The following is an 18,715-nucleotide window of genomic DNA, read 5'->3' as shown; positions in this document are numbered from 1 at the left end:
CTACCTATCTGCACACCTCGACACGCCTAGCTGTTGGGTTGTTGGACAGACGGACGGGAATACGAGCGAGTGGATTATTTTTTATTATCTATATCTATAGGCCTAGCTAGGGGTGTAGACTGGACTGGACTGACTACCATATATTACGGCTGTTATTTGTTGACCCTGAACTACTACTGCTGCTGCTACTACTGCTATATCAATTGCCATTCCTACCAATCTCCAACCCACAATCATTACTCCAATATCACCCACCACCCCCAAGACCACAATGGTCACCGGCGTAGTCTACGTCCACCCGCGCAGCGCCTTCTCCGCCTCCACCACATCCCTCGCCTCCACCGCACCCCCCGACAAATCCTTCCTCAAGCGCCTCTTCAACCGGCACCGCCCACGGGGCACCCCCTCCCCCACATCCAGCACATCCACCACACTCACAACAACAACAACAACAACGCCACACCACACGTCCATGGCGCCCTCGCCGCACACCCACCCGCTGCTGGCAAAGCCCTGCGCGCGCGACGAGCTCCGCCCCCGCACGCCGCTGGCAAAGTACTCCCACCTCGACGGGACCATCTCGGCGGGCGGCGAGGGGTTCGTGCATTCGCGGCGTGTGCTGGCGGTGCGGGAGCGGGAGTGGGGGAGGGGAGTGGAGGGGGGGAGTGTGGGGTTAGCGGGGGGGATGGGAGGAGGGGTGGGAGAGGGACGGTTCGTGCAGGAGTGGGGGTTCTTTATAAAGTGCTATGCGGAGGGCAGGTTTAATCTGTCGAACCCGCCGGACCCGCCGCCGAGACGGGCGGGGTTCGAGTATCTTGTTGCGCCGACGCCGCCGGGGGAGAAGGCCAGGCTCGAGGTATGTGCTATCCTCTTGTTTGTTAGTTTTTCATATGCTGATAGAGATATTGGGGGGGCAGGCAGTCAAGGCCTGCAACGTCTCGCTGCCCGACAACGCAAACGACAAGTACCACCGGCTCGTGCAGCTGGCCAGGAAGGTGTTCCACACGCGCATGGCTGCGATCAGCTTCATTGACGGCGAGCGCGAGCTGTTCAAGGCCGAGCACGCGCTGGGCCGGCGGAGCGTGGCGCGCGACGAGAGTATTGGCGCGCATGTGCTGCTGTCGGGAGAGCCGATGGTGATTCTGGATGCGGCAAAGGTGTGTAGATCTTTTTTTTCTGTGTTTGTGTGATCATCCCGCACCGTTATACCGGTCGGAGAATAAACAATCCAACCGGTGGTTGGCTGGTTGGCTGGTTGGCTGGTTGGTTGGTTGGTTGGTTGGTTGGCTGGTCGATTGGCTGGTCGATTGGCTGTGGTGTGAGATGTCGGCTAATCTCGGTGTCTGCAACAGGACTGGCGTCTCTCCGGAAACCCGCTCGTCGCCTCCGCGCCGCACATCCGCTTCTACGCCGGCGCGCCCATCGTCACGTACGACGGCCACACAATCGGCACCTTCTCCGTCTTCGACACCGCGCCGCGCGACACCTTCTCCGTCGCCTGCCGCCGCAAGCTCATGGACTTTGCGCGCCTCTCCATGACGGAGGTCGAGCTGGTGATGGAGGAGCACGACATGATGCTGTCACGGTGCACGTCCAACACCACGACGCTGGAGCGCCCTCTGTCGTCGCCCAAGAGCAGCAGCTTCACGAGCGGCAGTACCAGCTGTCCACCTACGCCGACTCCTCCTGCAGCAGCGGTGTTGAAGCGCGATGCAGCAGCACCAATAGCCCGCCCGCTGCCCATCATGCGCGCCCACGTCCCGCCAGCCATCAACATCCCGCGCGACACCAGCTGCGACCGCCAATCGCGCACATCCACCCGTCTCTCCACGATGCCCACCCCGCCACACACCCCCAGCCGGCCATTCTCAATCTCGACCGCCGCGTCACTGTCGCTCTCATACAGCCACACCTTCTCCCCCACCTCGCCCACCTCCCCCGTCAATCTCGCATCATCACCAACAACCACAACCGCCGCCGCAGACGGAACCACAATAATCACCCACCACCCCCACCCCCACCCCCACCCCCACCACCAGCCCCCAGCAACCCCAGGCCCAATAACATCCATGGCCGAGGCCTCCTTCGCAACATCCATCATCGCCCGCTCACTAAACTACGACCTCGTCTACCTCCTGCGCGTCTCGCCCGTGCGCTCGCCCGAGCCCCAGCTCTACGACGACGCCACCGCATGCGCCGTCGACAACATGTACACCAAGATCCTGGTGGCGCACGGCGTCCCCGATCCCTTGCCCGTGTTTGACGCCGCGCTGCATCTAAGGGCGCTCAGGAGCGCGGGCGGGCTAGTGTACCGCAACCCCGCACGGAGCAGCGAGGAGGACGATGTCGGGTATGGGTTGGGGATACTGCTGCCGCTGGTGAGGGACCAGAGGGGGGAGGTGGCGGATGAGGGGTATTGTTCCGGTGGTGGTGGTGGGCCGGGGGGTGTAGGGATGGGAGGTGGCGGGGAGGGGTGTGCGGGGGGGATTGTACTGGCGGCGTTTACGAAGGAGGGCGGGAGGGAGGGGGCGCCGCTGTTTACGGCGGATGAGGTGCACTGCTTGAGGGAGTTTGGGGAGGCGATGAAGGATATCCTCGTCAGGGTGGATCGCAAGTTTTAGTTGGGAGTTTTTTTTTTTCTCTCTTGAGATTGTTGTTGATTTCTCTTTGGGGTTCTTTTTATCTTTTTTTATTGGGATTGGGTTTCTTTCTTCCTTTTTGGGCGGGGGTCTTTTATCATATCACATATATTCCTTTCTTTCTTCATATCTATTTATTCCTCGCCGTCTTCTTCGTTGTCTATTTTTTTTTCTCTCTCTTATACCCATTATCATTACCATTACCAACCCTTTTATCTTTACTCTTCTCCTTCTTTGCAACCCCCCCCTTCTTACCCGGCGTTCTGGTGGCTTTCTGCTTTTTCTTCTCAATTGCCTTTACTCTTTTATATCACGCACACACCGCACTCCTCTTCTCCTATCACACTACCTCAAATCCTATCCATCCATCCATCCATCCCCTGGCCGGGCCGGACGATAACAACACGCACAAACGTATCAATCTCTTATGTCCCCCTGATTTTGTCTTTATAACGGTGTCTGGCTGGGAGTTTTTTTTTTATCTGTTTCTTTTTCTGGGTTTGGGTTTGGGTTTGGGGGGCCGGGGGGGGCGAGGCACAAAAAATCTATTCTCTTAAGTGTGGGGGGAGAAGAAGAAGAAAGAAGAAGGGTAGCTATAGCTATATAATATATAGCTACATACGTAGTTACAACTATGTTCGAATCAAGCAGAACAGACAGAAGAATAAATAAATAAAAAAAACATTTGAAATAATATTGAGGGTGCCAATTTGAGATATATATGTACAGCATTGAGGGGCTTGCTTTAGAGTACCTACAGTAAGTTCGAGGGTGGCAGTAGCCACTAGAGTGTATTTAATAACCACAGAGCTATGTGGTTGATTGTTGACGAGCAGCTGTTGCCTTCCCGCGCTGCTAATCAGTAGCGACCAATGATCGTAGCAACCGGAAATAGTGGCCAGTCACGTGGCGCCAGTTGATTTGTAGGCGCGGAGCACGAGTGATCACTCGCACCCCAAGTGCGATCTAAACTCCCCCACCAACAAACCTTTTTTTTTTTTTTGTTTAATTCATTAATTGCATGCAACCCCACCAACACACAGCCAAGCCGCGGGATCTTTTGTCTCTTGGCCTAAACGATTATGTTTTTCATTCCCATTGACTACGCTGCAAAGAAATGGCTCATATGAATTTCAGCAGGATAGATGTCAAACCGGTGGGTAAATATAGTACAACCGAACGGAGAACGGTGGGCAACTATCTATCAGCCCGAAAGCCACTATATCGGCCGCCAAACATCTGCTCGTCTGCCTTGGTTTGAGTCTTAGCGTTGACTCAAAAAGATTACTGTAAACATACCTTCATCCGGCCTATGGTGCAAATGGAGAACGGGTGTTTTTGTCCAGTCGCTCAAAGTCTATATTGAAAGAACTAGTAGCTATGTATGTGATATATCAATAGATGCGAGAGACATGGTATGGTATATTGATCCTGTCTGAGATACCTTCTCTCGCCACTGATTCATATGTCGTCGTTTGGTTGTATTGACTGTCTTAAATGGGATCTCAAATACCTGCAAAACCCCCCTCTCGATCCCACACATTGTCTCCCAGGACTACCCCAGCTTCTGATCCACTTGGACTATGATCTGTCTGAGTCAACGCAAGCCTCTTGACCGGGGCCCGATCAAGTCAGTAAGGTGTCTTATCTGGTGCTTTCAGGAAACTTCTCCACGGCCCCCAACCGTATCTTGTTGCGCGGTTTGCGGTGAGAGTAGGCCATTGCGTGGCTATCATTAGTGTCAAAGCTGGCCGGCCCCATAATAAAGCTAATGCATGTCTTGAATGTGATATGAATGTGATATGAATGTGATGGAAATATTGACAGAAGCTTCAAGTAGTGCATTTTTTGGCATGCCGGCAGTGCACTGTCCAGCGTGCTGTTGGAGTACTTTGGCGTATGTAGCTTTAATTGTACTCCACAGGGGGTGAGTGTGATAGGTATGCGTCTCTGAATGGTAGGTAGATGGAGGTTGGGGCTATAGAGAGTTATCTATATTGCACATGGGTGCGGGAGCGGGTGACTAAGAGAGGATACGTAGATACACTTAGATTCAGTCGACTTGTACCTCCTATTAAAATATGTAATTCGTCTTGATGCATGCTTCAATGAGACGGGGTAATTGATGCCGCTCTGTGCCATGACCAGAATAGTATGCCTGAGAGCGGTTCTTTGTGGGTTGTATATTGGCTTAGATGGATCCGAGTTAGATACTTTCCATTCCGATCAGCGTCTAACATGCGTGAGAAAATGTTAGTTATAGTAGTATTGTTCTCCTAATGGCTGATCGATATTACCATAGAATAACATTCATAACTGAAGCTGCATAGTCCTGAGAAAACTACCGAGGTGAATGGAAGTATCTACAGCATCGATAGAATGTATGTCTTAAACGCTCAAAGCTGGCCCAGCTACAAAGGAAATATCTCATGAGGAGTACACATAGAGTTGGGGAATCGAATCTGGCATGACTCGGGATTCCATATGCGTTCTCATGGGGTACGTCAGACAACTCGAGACTACATCTATTCATAGAGTTTGACTCGGGACTAGGGTTAGGGGTCATTTATCATTCTCATCAACTTTTCGTTGTACCTACGCGTGCTTATTACAAGCCTTAGGACTCGCAGAAAAGTCGAATATCGAATTCTATAAATCCAGTATAATGATAACTAAGCAATGTCGAGTTTTAATCCTCAGGCAAACAGACATATTGTATTAGTCTAGTGAAGCTATCAGCGGCCCTATAATGTACCAACAGATTTCCAGCCGACAGACACTACCGTATCGGGCCCTCCCTAGTTAGAATATTTAGGTCAATATGTCCTTCGTGTAGAGTGTCGATCGGAATCGAGTGAAGGTAACCACGTGCTCACCCGAAAACCTCAAGACAGCGATGAAATCGAAGGAATGAAGAGCTGAGGCTAACCTAATCAGCGACGATCATGTGGGAAGTATTTCCCCCCTCCTGTGCTCTATTCCCGGAATAAATTATCAATCATCAGTGTCTATTCCCGTCACAGCGCGTCACTCAGCCCAGGTGCCTTATTCCGAAAAGAAAAAAAGAATACACTCCCCAACTAACGTACCTATCTACATTTTAGAAATTTGGAATTGTTTACTACAAGTTATTAGCTTATAAGTCGATACATATAGCCGACAATATAGTTGAAAGACATGCTCTTGCGGCATCGAAATGACGAGTGCGACTTGATGATCGATAAAAGCCCAACCGCAGCCGACGAGAACAAATCAAGTATGAATACGCGTACTGTCATCCAATAGAGCATGTGCATCCGTGATGATGTTGGTAGGGGGTCTGATTGGGCTGTGCCCTTTTGAGACACAATAAGAGACAGGGGGGTGTTCGTTATGTGTCCCAAAAACTAGATCATATCGTCCTTCGGGACATTTGGTCAATTTGAAACGATACAGAGAAGATTAGCATGGCCCCTGCACTAAGGATGACACGCTTCACAAAGATGAGCTAAACAGTTTTTTTTATTTTGAAATTGTCCGGTCGAAGGTTCAAGTCCTAATGCGCGCTCCTTCTAAGTAAGACATTCAATATTTGGTGGCAACCCCACACATTTTTGAATCTCGCTGTGTATAAATTTTGTGTTATATATATCTACACACATACGTATATTTAATCGAATAAAGTTTATAACTTGACTGAGTTCTTAGGCCATCCATCAACTTAAAAACAGCATCAAAAGAGGAGCTTGAATAGATGCGAAATTGAGAAACTAAATCTCCATCCAACACTGTATTCTGCCAGATAGGGTAGTGACTTCACATACTTTTTTACTACTTTACCTTACGTCGGTTTAAGCTTTCATTATTAAAACAATAAATAATGGAAGAGCCGAGACAAACCCAGACGATATGGTGGACTACATATTCGCGCATGAATTAGTCATGATCACGTTCAGGCGTGTATTTAGTGTGAAAAGAGAAGATCATGTCCTCGTGCCAGAACCCTTTGGAACAATTATTCTCGTAACAAATCAATAAGACACCGTGAGTCCAGCTAAAAAGATACAGGTATGCGGGAACCATTCCTCATTCGTATCAGAAACTCTATTCTAGTTACAACTATTTATATAAACTTCGGCTGAAGCTCGTCGGAAACCCCAAAACAAAGAAAGGGAAACATTTCCCAAGGCCTCTCTAGATCTGCACACGTTCGACGTTGGTAATAAGTTCTACAGAATGCATGTAGTAACCGTCTTGTACACTCAAAATATGGTGTGTGCTATGCTTGATCTGTAACGGATGCGAGAATATCACCCACCACAAGCAATCGACACCAACAAAATCATTGAGCAGTCCCTCTATATATTTTTTATATGTCATGCGTACTTCAAGTACTAGCATTGATGTTTTTTTATGTAGTATCGCCATCTGACCTCATGATAGAGGCGAAAAGGCCTCGTATCCCCCGCCAAAAAAAAGTAGTCCGTATTTGAAAGGAAAAAAAAAAATAAGGAAGAAAATTTGAAATTAAGTGAAATAACCCCCGCAATTTTTTTCAGAAATGTAAGAAAAAGGAGACTCGACAGATGATGATGATTCAATGCAGGATGAAAGAACGAAAAGTGCTTTGAACCCGTATCCTCGATACTTTTAAACGAATTGTCTCAATTTTGTGATCTGCCGCAGAAAAACACGTCAGGTCCGAAAATTCCACTTTTAAGGAACCTTATTGTGAAAAGAAAGGTATTTAGAAGGTCAAGAGTGAGTTATCCATACCTCATTAAGTAATTCTTGTAGATCCTCATCTGAAATCTTATCCTGAAGACTCGGAATGAGGGTTTTCGCCTCCTCGGCGGAGTCACAGCATAGGGTACCTGGCAGAGTGTGGTTTAGATGGTAGGATTCAAATGAGGAGGTACAGAGAGGTAGGTACCTAGCTGTGACTTCTCGAAAGCAACAAGATCCGTCTGCTGCGCAAGGATCCGCTCTACGGCTTGGACACTCTCACGCTGCTTGAAGCGCGAGAAAACCTCGAGATAGGCCTGTGTTTTGGTGACGACGCTATTGAACGACGTCAGACCCCCACTCATCGCACATCTCCCTTACTTGTGCAAGGAGAGAGAGGGAGAAGGGGGATATACTCATTGTCCGGCACCTTAAATTTCCCCTGCTCCCTTCTGTGATTGAACACAGCTGTAAGCACCTCCTTCGTCTCCGAAAGTGTCAGACTGGACACGTTCTGGAACTCCCCGAGCTTCAGCTCAGCGCCGGCCTCTTCGTCGCCGTGAATCACCTCTTTCGCACGGGTCATTGGGGGTGCATTATTGCCGTTGGTCGCCATCTTTGTTATTATTACTATCAAATAATAGCTGCTGGCTCCTCTGTGTGCGTGTTCGGCGGAGCTGAAGGGAGGAAAAACTTCGGTTCAATTTGTACCCCGAGAAAAGAGCTCGCTTAGGTGCGGCGAGTCGGATTCTATGCGTTGAGATTCCTGGTTTGAATTGGCAAGACGATGGGATAAGACTGATGTTGTTAACTATGTTGTGGGTGTTAGTGGCTGAATGGTAGAATAAAGAGTGGGTGTCTGGACAGGCGATGAATGGGGAGGTGTCTCTCTCTGTCTGGTGCCGCGGAACGCACTGGTCAAAATTAGATCACTGACAAAAAATATTAAAAAAAAATCATGACAAAATGTTTGATAGTTCATCTCGTTAGAAGCTAAATGAACAAAAATAGAAAGACGGGATAGAGTCGAAATTCAATATTCCGTCGGCTGGCCTGAGGGCTGTCAACATCGGAAATCGGGTTGTAGAGGGGTCCAGATCTAAAGCTAAGAGGCTTAAACCATCAACGTCCGCCAACCCTTTCCCTCCAGCTCCCGCGCAACTCAAATCTAACCTCCTAATACCCCCACCCCCCACCCCGCACTTCACAATGGGCATCCTCTCTATTCTAATCCTCAACAAGGCCGGCGGTTTAATTTACCAACGCGACTTCAATGAGGGTCTCAAAAAGCTCTCCTCAAATGACTACCTGGTCCTTGCCGGTACCTTCCACGGTGTCCATGCCATAACCTCCCGTATTTCTCCCGTACCTGGGTCGGGAGGATTGGAAGTTATGGAGAGTGAGCATTTTAGGATGCAGTGCTTCCAAACCTTGACTGGTACTTCCCCACCTCGCCGTTAGATGACGCGAGAACTAATGGATGACGGTAGGCACGAAATTCTTAATATTCGCACAACCACATCAGCCGAATATAGATGTTATTGTGAAACGCGTCTACGAGTTGTATGCGGACTATGTCATGAAGAATCCATTCTATCAGATTGAAATGCCGATAAGATGTGAGGCTTTTGATAGGAATTTGCTGGCGTACATCCAGCCCAGGCAGTAGTTAATTCAGGGGTCAAATCGAGTGAGGATATTTGATTGGAGTTGAATAGTATTATAGATGTAAAGAGGATAAGGGAGAAGTGAGAGGAGTCAATGAGATACCTACTGCTTTTTCTTTTCTTTTTTTATTTCACTGGGAATGACGGGCGTTCTTTTTCGGGAAAGCGGGTCTTTTCATGTATATATTGCGGGTTTCTCTGGGGGTGGAGTTTAAACTATAATTGTACCAGTCTCTAAACCACCTTGTAGAGTGATATTTCATGAATTATGGTATGAAGTTAACACGCATGTGCTCCAAAGTCACCAATAGCTCACGCGTGGCTGGGTACGAGTATTAATTTCTTTTGTACAACCCAATCCAGCTCAGCTTCATATCCTTGGGCCCAAAAAAATAAAAAATAAAAATAAAAAAAGACCCCCGAAAGCAATGTGTTTCGCCTTTTCCCTAACCCAAACCGCACTCTCGCCTAAATTTTTTTTTTCGCCTTTTGCCAAATTTTGTCTTCCCTATTGACGGCCCCCAATCTTCGAAAAACCAAGGGAATGTAATGAAAAAAGAAAGGAAAAAAAGAACAATAAGAAACAGATCCTATGACAAAAATTGGATGATAAGTGGTACAAATTTAACTTCCAAAGCTGAGAGGATTAAGCGCTGGTAACATGAAAAATAGAACGCCACTAACTAGTAATCAGAGCTCAATGATCAGATCAGAATGCGGCCGTTAAAAAAGAAAAGCTCGTGACTTCGAGATGTAAGGAAAGATCAGTGCAAGCCGTCCAGGAATGAGTATTGGGGAAGAGGGAAAAAGAGATATCGTAACCTAGAATCGTGAATGCTAGAAAAGCAACAAAAAACAAAACAAAGATTGCCAGCCACCAAACCCAGAGTAAAAAAAAAAAAAAATAAGAAATATTCACAACGCCGTTTTCCATCTGACCCTTACCAGAAAACCAGAACCAGAACCAGGCAATAGGTTAACCCCAGATCCAACTTAGAGAAAATCGCATGATAGTAAAACAGTTGTCCCCCCGAAATAAATCCAATACCTTCCTCAAATATCCATAAACTCCCCTTTATCACTCTTGCTTCTCTTCATCTCAGGAGGGCTTCTCCTCGCCCGACTGATGATCATCTCTCCAATGCTCCTGCTTTTGCTCGGCTTCTTTCCACCAGCTGCCGAGAGCTCGTCGTCTGCATCCGCATCTTCGACTCGTAGACCTTCCTTGAGCTGTTTCTCTTGTTTCTCCTTCTTTTTCTCAAATGAAGATCTTTTGCTCTTTGTTTTAGATTCCGGTGAAGACGGCACCAATGTTGGGCTATTGCCTTTGGGAGGTGAGACATGAGCTGAAGAGGACCTTCTTCTTGTAGGCGATTTCTTGACTCCGTCTTCTGATGGCGTGCGCGATCTTCTGGGGGGTGATCTCTTCGGAATCAGGGATTTAAACCTCTCAGTGGTAGTTTGTAGTGGTGGGGTTGCTGAGGGAGGAGGAACCGCAGGTGGGGTCCTCGAAAAAGGGGACCTGGATGGAGACCTGGATGGAACGCCTGCTGTACCTCCAAATACCGGGGTTGCACTGAGCGAGGGTGGCAGCGACATTTCGGGAGGCGATGCCAAGGGCTCAGCTATATTACTAAAGGTGCTAACAGCATTGATTGCACTAACATGCGTTGATAGTGGTGAAGGCATACGCTCAATGGTGTGGGATTGAAGTCTTGAAGGTGCAGATTCCTGATGTGTCAGTGGCGCAAGAGGCGATGATACTGCTGCAGGCGGTAAAATCTCCAACCCGAGGCTAGACGGCTTGCCAACATGAAGCTTTTCCCATTCGTTAGTTGTTGTGCGTGAAAGAACCACAGGCTCGCTAGTGCTGGTCACAGAGACCGCATCATCATCGTCCATTGAAGAAAATTGCTCTGACAGGCGCCCTCTCCTCGTGCCCATGCTCATAAATCGTTCTACTGTTGGTGAGATTCGACCAGATTCCTCGTAATTGACTGGTGGAAGTTTATGGCTATTGTATAACTCCCTCCTATCTGCGAGAGGTCGCTCAAGCCCAGCTGGCTTCCAATGACAATTGCGTTCCAGGACCTCTGTAAGTTTGGGTATTGTCGCTGGCTTCTCGATCAATTCAGTAAAGTGATGGGGCTCATTGAGGTCCTTGAGATAGCCAGTAACGGCCACAATAGGCGTGTTGGAGTTGGGATTTCTGCTCGTGCGAATCATACGTGCCACATCTTCACCATTAATTTGCGGAAGCTTGAACTCCATCAGTATGATATCGACTGTTTTGCGTTAGTTTTTGCTTAAAGTGATCGCTTTAAGGGAACCGAGAACTTGCATTTAACTTCGCCCATGGCACATCTCATTGCCTCCGCTCCGTTATTCACCACGATAGTCCTACATTTCAACCTCTCCAGCAGTCTTTCCATTACTAATTTTGATACAGGATGATCCTCACAAACTGCTTGAGATTAGCTAGATTCACTGACGTATATAGAGAGGTTTCGTACCTAAAATATCCAGTGGCCTAAACACAGGACCAGTATCCCCAAGACTAATATTTGACATCCTCCTGGAGCTTTGTCGTCGCCTCTGTACCCGCAACAATGCGCTACCCTTGACCTCCTCGTTATCGGATGAAGAAGGCGACATATCAAACACCTGGCTTCGCCTCTTCTGATGCTTGAAGCTCTCCAGCACTGCCGCATCGCCATCAGTGGACCCGATCGTAAGTGAGCGTACTCTAGGATTGGGATTGCGGTGATGATGTTGATGTACGTGAGTCTTTGAAGGTGAAGGCTGGGAAGACATAGACAATGTCAATTTATCGTGAGCTGTCTTTGTAGGAGAGGTAGAGGCAGAAGACATGATAAATGGCTTCGAATGCGTCTTTGTCGGAGAAGAGGATGTAGAAGACGGGGCAATTGGCGATTTAGCACTGTTGGGAATGACCGCAGGAAGGCGTGGAATGTCAACCAAGGGAACAGGTTGAAGAGGGCCCAGTGAGTGTTGGGACAAACTGGAGGATGCACTAGCATTAGAAGCCTTGCGTCTATCATTTAGTCCAGTCGCCGTAAATGACATCAAAAGTGGTGAAGATGGCTGTGAAGCACGCGCAGGGGAAGGATTTGAATGGTGCAAATTAGATGGAGAAACTGGACGCTTTCCATGCTTGCTCGAAGGGTTTGACAAGGTTCTGGATAGGGACTTTGAGGAAAGAATGGGACTCCCTTCAGAAGGCGATGCAGGGTTTGAAGTTGTTAAAGCTGGAGTTGATTTAAGGGCTTCTGTGCGGAGTTTCTGGATAACATCCTTATTTGCTTTATCTAGCACTGGTAAATTCTTGAAAGTGAAAGCCCCAAAGTCATCTTGCGCACTCGTCTCGCTCAAACGCCTATTCCTGCCCTCGCGAACATGTGGTGGGATAGAAAGAGGAATAAGCCCCCGCTTGCTTGAGTTGACCTCCTTCCTTACACGAGATACGGCATCATGTGGACGTTCTGGTAGATCTGCACCGGGTGTCAGGACTTGGGGTGAGTGCGTCTGATCTTCAAATTCTTCATTGAATGCCTGTAAAGTTGCCCCTCTTGAATCAAAATACTCGGTATCTTCAGGATCCTGGGGTGTAGGCACGAACTGAGGAGTCTCCTCGAGTAATGTATCCCATTTGATTTCCGCAAACCATGGGTGCCGTTTGACTTCCTCGGCTCCACCCACACCGAGTCTCTTGGTGGGATCTGTGCACATAAGGCGATTTATCAGGTCTTTAGCTGTGTCAGAGATACCCGCTTCATCCTCATCCTCATCGTCCTCATCTTCCTCTGGCCAAGCAATTCTTCGATTCAAAATATTATCAAAAACCTGTTCGTGCGTTTCTGCATTGAAAGGTGGATAACCATAAAGAAATTCGAACAATATGCACCCCAAGGACCACCAATCGCTCATTTCATCTTGCCCACTACCATTGATAGTCTCTGGTGCCAAGTAATCGGGGGTACCAACAAACTTGCGATTGCTGTCTTCAGGGTCAAAAAGTGCCATCTGAGGGGGCAGCATTGGATGGGCGTGCGGTTGGACATGGCTTTGGCTCATACTAGCATATGTGGCTACATGTTGAAGCCCAAGACCTGCGCTAAAATCGCTCGAGGTGCTGCTTTCACTTTGGGCATCCTCATCTCCTGTGGGGGTTCGCCGAGTATATAAGGAACTTCCGTGGTTGTGGTCCAATGAAAAGCTACCGAGCATCGAGACTAGGTGATCACTCCCACCTGTTTCACTTCTCCCATTGGATGAGCGTCTCAAAGAACTCTCGCGGCTTAAAGTACTCTCCCGGTGATTTAAGTTGAAATAAGATGGGGTGACCAATTGGGCACTGCTATCTGGAGTGATGAGTGGTGTGCTTTGGGGTGAACCGCCTGGAGGGAAATCGTAAGAAGTAGATCGTGAAGAAGCAACGGATCTTGACCTGGCAAATGGACCTTGTTTCAATAGGTCAGGAGTAGATTCTGATGATGGATTCTGAGCTCTCTTCTGTCTGCCCAACAATCCCATTCTCGATAAACCAAAATCGGTAAGCTTCAAGTGACCCTTCTGATCAATCAGAAGATTATCGGGCTTCAAGTCTCGGTGTACGATACCCCTTGCGTGTAAGTGCTCCACCCCAAGAACTACTTCCGCCAAATACTTCCGCGCCCATTCTTCCGGGATGCCCCCCAAGATTTTGATAAGAGCAGCACAATCGCCCCCATTGAGATATTCCATTACCAGGTAAAGATAATCTTTACTTGCAAACGTCCAAAACAGTTTTGCGACAAAATCACTTTCCCCTTGTACCATCATGATTGCTCTTTCCGCTCTGACATTTGTAACTTGATTTTTCGCTATCATATCTGCCTTCTTCAAGACCTTGATTGCAAAATAATCGCCTGTAGATTTCTTCTTCGATAGGTAAACACTTCCGAAAGCACCTTTACTGATTGGCTTGATGATCTCGAAATCCTTAATAGACGGTGGCACGGCACGGTTTTGCTGCTGTGTAGGGTTCGTGCTGGGCAGTCTTGGGGAAACTGGTGGTTTACCTATGTCCCCAGATGAAGTCACTGAGGATTGCCGCCTATGGTGATGGTTGAAACCTTCAAGCGCGGGCGAAAAGTCTCCAGTGGATAAAAGAGGCGATGTGATTGGAGTGGGCATATTATTATCATATAGTACGTTGCGTGGTTTGTTTATCCTTAGAGGCGAGGACGAAGGCTGAGTTCTTGCAGGCGATGCTTGCCGTCTTGGAGAATTCAAACCCTGACCAATCTGGATGGCGTTGGTTCTTCGCTTGTCTCTAGCTGCAAACCTGGCTGCCGTCAGTTCGTGATCCGAGACTGGACTTTCTGTTTGTGGTCGACCCATAGCAGCAGCAAGTGAAGACCTGCCACTTGTATCACTATCTGCACCGTCGTTATCAAAATGAATGCTTCCACGATGAGTAGTAAATTTATGCCGTCTACTAGCGCTCTTCGTCAGACTCTGCTGAGATTTAGGGGTAGGACATTCCATTGGACTTGTAGAGCCTGAGTCTGCAGGTGATGAGTGCCTTCTGAGGCGTCCTCTAGGCTTATCCACAAGACTACTGGTATTTAAAGGAGGACCAAATGACGCCGAGAAAAATGGAGTATCATCCTCAATGCCGGAGTCTTCGCCGTCACTATTGCTATAACTATCATCTGGTTCGTCGGTTACCTGCTCAGAAGCCTTGCGTAAAGCCTCATCAATGCAGTCCTGGACAAGCACAGCAAACTCTAGCCGTATCCTTTCTGAGTATTCGATAGTATTTCTGTGGCGGAATACCGCCTCAACCTTTGCCCTGGCAACCGCCTCTGTATCCTGACAAAGCTGTATTAATCCCTTCCCTTCTTCGTTTTGGTAGCTTGGCGATGTCCACTGCATGACCTGGTTGATACGTGCTTCTGATTGGGGGATTGAGTTCGGAAAGACCCTAACTCGCCACCTGCATACGATTCTTTGATAGCCGGAGTGCTGATTTCGATGGCAGTATCACACAAGTCAAGCAGTAGCTCAACAATTCGGACAAGGGGTCGTCGAGCAGGAAATGAACGTGATCGATTACCTGATGCAGAGGAATCACGTTGTTTCGGGGAAGAAGCTGCGGGAGAAGCGGTGCCTGAAGAAGATGAAGAGCCGGGGCCAATGGGCAAACCACGGTATTCGATAGGGGTAGGAGGTACAGTAATCTCACCAGAAACCGGACGAGAAGAGCGTCTTTCCATAGCATCCAGTATTTTGACAATTGCATGTCTATGCATTCCTAGGTTTTCTTGGCATAACTGGACATCGCTCTCCGCCTTGTGTTCCAGCATACAAAGCTCGGAGTGCTTCTCAAACCACCATGGCTGAATTTGACGTTCACAGATTCGACAGAGTACTGGCATAGGGGGAGGGTTGTTGGCTGGATCTCCAGCACCTTGCTCTGCCAAGCTAGTCAGGTAACGAGCAAGCATTCCTGCACCAACACCAAGGGACTCGACCAAAACAGGAGGAAGGTCGATGGTGATCTCGTTAGGCTCAACAAATGGTCTAAGGACCCACATTGTCTTGATAATCAATGTCAGTTTTGCAGATACAGTAAACTGAGACACAAAGAGAACTGACATGACTTGGTTCACCATCTTGCTTGTCCTGAATGATTATTCCCTGTCCTTCTAGATGCAAAACATGTGGCGCTTCTTCTTGCACTTCTTCCATCGGGAATGCCTCTTCTTGGCCAGCTGTAGTCTCTTCTCCGGACCAGGTTGATTTGGATCCCATGGCTACCGAAAATCGAACTCGACAACTCCTAGTGTCGTCAATTCGCATTTGCTCAACTGCACTCTTGAAAACTTCTTTATCATCTAGTAAAAAGTCTGAGATGGGTTTATCGTGAACTGTATCGCGGGGAGTCCTTGAAAGATTTAAGATTAGCGGTTTTCTGATGCTGAAAAACGCTTTGTTCAACACTTACCCGATCACATCCTCCCAAGAAGGGCTAACCCATCGCACCTTTCCATCGAGGTTTAGGTCCATAATCACATTAAAACTTTCTTCTGCTGCTTCCTTCAGATCCTCCTTTTCAGCTCTAATAGACATACTAGGTGTTCTCTCCATAGGCCGTCGCATTGATAGGTCGTCGTTTGGCGGCGGTGCCAGGCTTCCTCCCCGGGACTTTGGGGGTACAATTTCCGTCGACATTTTTAAGAACCCTCACAGAAAGCTGTCAGGGAGATAGTTTTTTGGTTGGTGGGATGGGGGTGGGGGGCTGAGGGTGCACAAGTTTTGTTTGCAGGTTTAGTATCTCGATTTGTGATCACGGCGACCTTATTGTTTTTTTTTTGTGAACGTAGAGAAATTTAGATATATAGCGTATTTGGAAGTCTTGTCTGATCCAGAGATCAATAAGTTGAGAGTTGTGGGTCCGGCTAGGACGAGTTTCGCATGACGCCCATTGCTGCACGGGTGTTGTCCTCAGATATTTGCAAACCCTTCTGAACAATGTTTGAACAAAGCAGAAAGACTGTGCTGGATCTTGCGAAGGTGCAGAGTGGACAGGGTGAGTGAGTGAGGAAGGATGGTGGTGGTGGAGGAGAGGAGGTCTGGGGGTAGAGGTGGGAACGAGTGTAGTCTCAAGAACGTATGCACAGTAGTCCTCTATGAAAATGGTTGGCACTGTATGATGGATATGTACGTACACTACGAGTCTAGCAAGGGAAATGAAATGAGTGGAGTGCAGCAGCAAGTGCGGTGGTCGGTTACAGAACGCCGCGATGCTGTGGAGATAAAAATCGGTCAGCGTGGGTGAGGTGGTGATCTGCCGATTATTTGCTGTAACCAGTGGTCTGGCACAACCGATAAGTAGAGTAGGTACAGCAGGAAATCTTAGAGTGTGGAGGCTGGGACACGCTCGAAAGGCAACCTGATATATTTTCCAAGAGACGAAGACGGCGTCTGGAAGGTGGGAAGAAAGGGAGAGGATGAGAATGTCACAAATTTGGCCTTCACGACGATGCAAGGATTGAGCATGGATCACCAAGTAGCTACAGGAGCAAAAAAAAAATTATTGCAGTCAATTTGGACTTCCTCCAACGGTTTTTTCTTTTCCACTTCGGTTTCCCCGGTAACTTTTTTATTTTTTCTTTACTCTGTGCGTGTTTTTGTTTAGAAGCAACGCAACATCGTCAATGGCAAGAATTTAAAGACCCGAGCGTATGTACTCTATTGGGGAGTACATGCTTTAGTGGATGTAAGCTAATTGTACCTCAAGGCCAATTATTACTGTTACCACTTTATCACTTGTATGCTCTATGCGCCATGGAACTGCCCGACTCCTGTTGCGTTTTTTTTTATGTGCTCTCCTATGCTATCTGGCCGAGCCGTCCATGCTAGAATATTCCTGGGGCATGGTTTGACATATATATGCGGTTGGCGTAGTCTGGGACCTTAATACTGGAATCCTAAAGTGACTCCTTCACGTACTTTTGGGTCAAAATCAGCTGCATAGCTTTCTATCTGGAATTCCAAGGAGACTTTCGATCTACGAGCCTTCCCGGAGCAAGCTTCTCCGTTCCTACTGGCGTGGTTTTACATCGGTAACAGACGATTCCTGTAAGGTATGGCACGAAGCGGCGTCATGATCTCTCTGGCTCGATGAACTCCAGTCAAGCTCACTGGTCCTGAAAAATAGATTTTTTTTTTTTTTTTTTTTTGCTTTTGTCTCCCTCCCAACCATTAAAAACTTTCTTTTTCCTCTTCCCTTTCCCTCTCCCCCTTAAGCTGACCTGCGTAACTTTCCATAAAAAGAATGTTCACTGTTGAAGGGCCATTGTTTACAGGAACGGTTAACGGTGTCTGACCGACTGACTAGAGGTGATAGAGACAGTGCGACGAAAGCAACAAAGCTGCATGGTCATGTGCGGTAGTTAAAGCGAGGTCATGGTTGGTTGCCACACATCGCTCATTCCATTTTTTTTAGTGCTCCCGGATTCCCGTTGGCATGTATTGGGGTTTCGGCTATCTAATGAAAATAACGACCGCCGGAAGGGGTACCTCGACAAGAGTTCTGGGACTTACGCACATACAGATATATTATCACTTACCTGTCACCGTGAGGGTTTTTTTCACCAGCCATGGAAGCACACACGAAGTACGCAAAGCTAGGTCCTCCAGAATGATGCGAAATCCCGTCCATGGACACCCCTCTCTCCTCCGTGACTCGACGCCGTTGGTAGACCGCGGGGTAAAGACGTAGATAAGTAGCAAGCATGGTAGCGCCGAAGCGGTCCCCATCGACCCCACGAAACAACAGACAAAGAAAGAAAGCTCCTAAAGATTTTTTTACGTATGTAGCCTCATGGAGAAGTAGATGGGCGGGAGATGCCCTCCCCCCCCCCGGGGGAGTAGGAGGGTGAAAGAAGGTGCACGTCCTTCTGGACACCCTGTCGTCATGACCCTGGGGCTGATAGAGTAACCCTGTACCTAACTATCTGACACAACAGGACCCTTCTCCTTGCGCCAACCTCTGGTTACTGGTAGCAAGCAATCCATGCTCTAAGCTCCGCCATAGTTGAATATCACACGTACCTGCACCCCACTCAAACTCGGCGTAGGTAGGTGTTCTACCTACAGTAACTCCACCTCGAGGCAGCATCAAGGATATGCAAG

At 48.1% G+C, this 18,715-nt stretch overlaps 4 protein-coding genes across 4 annotated transcripts; 2 read left to right on the top strand and 2 right to left on the bottom strand.

The window, feature by feature from the left end:
• Positions 1-271: 271 nt before the first annotated feature.
• Positions 272-2,621, top strand: LAJ45_06359 (uncharacterized protein; the record flags this gene model as incomplete). The annotated part of the gene is made up of 3 exons (XM_046115923.1): positions 272-856; positions 918-1,157; positions 1,353-2,621. The coding sequence occupies 3 exons, from the start codon at positions 272-274 to the stop codon at positions 2,619-2,621; spliced, it is 2,094 nt and encodes a 697-aa protein (XP_045971032.1).
• A 4,647-nt stretch (positions 2,622-7,268) lies between these two features.
• LAJ45_06358 (uncharacterized protein) lies at positions 7,269-7,959 on the bottom strand (the record flags this gene model as incomplete). The annotated part of the gene is made up of 4 exons (XM_046115922.1): positions 7,269-7,295; positions 7,395-7,492; positions 7,552-7,679; positions 7,760-7,959. 4 exons carry the CDS (start codon positions 7,957-7,959, stop codon positions 7,269-7,271), a joined length of 453 nt encoding a protein of 150 aa, XP_045971031.1.
• A 593-nt stretch (positions 7,960-8,552) lies between these two features.
• On the top strand, positions 8,553-9,012 carry LAJ45_06357 (uncharacterized protein; the record flags this gene model as incomplete). Its single annotated transcript, XM_046115921.1, has 2 exons — positions 8,553-8,781; positions 8,834-9,012. 2 exons carry the CDS (start codon positions 8,553-8,555, stop codon positions 9,010-9,012), a joined length of 408 nt encoding a protein of 135 aa, XP_045971030.1.
• Positions 9,013-10,063: 1,051 nt separating this feature from the next.
• Positions 10,064-16,249, bottom strand: LAJ45_06356 (uncharacterized protein; the record flags this gene model as incomplete). Its single annotated transcript, XM_046115920.1, has 6 exons — positions 10,064-11,295; positions 11,352-11,474; positions 11,524-14,970; positions 15,132-15,615; positions 15,674-15,962; positions 16,023-16,249. 6 exons carry the CDS (start codon positions 16,247-16,249, stop codon positions 10,064-10,066), a joined length of 5,802 nt encoding a protein of 1,933 aa, XP_045971029.1.
• Between the last annotated feature and the right edge of the window lie 2,466 nt (positions 16,250-18,715).

This window comes from Morchella importuna (genome assembly GCF_003444635.1).
Source record: "Morchella importuna strain M04M26 chromosome Unknown Morimp01GS018, whole genome shotgun sequence".
NCBI lineage: Eukaryota > Fungi > Ascomycota > Pezizomycetes > Pezizales > Morchellaceae > Morchella > Morchella importuna.
Note: the sequence above shows the minus strand (reverse complement) of the source record. Positions and strands in the feature narration are given on the sequence as shown.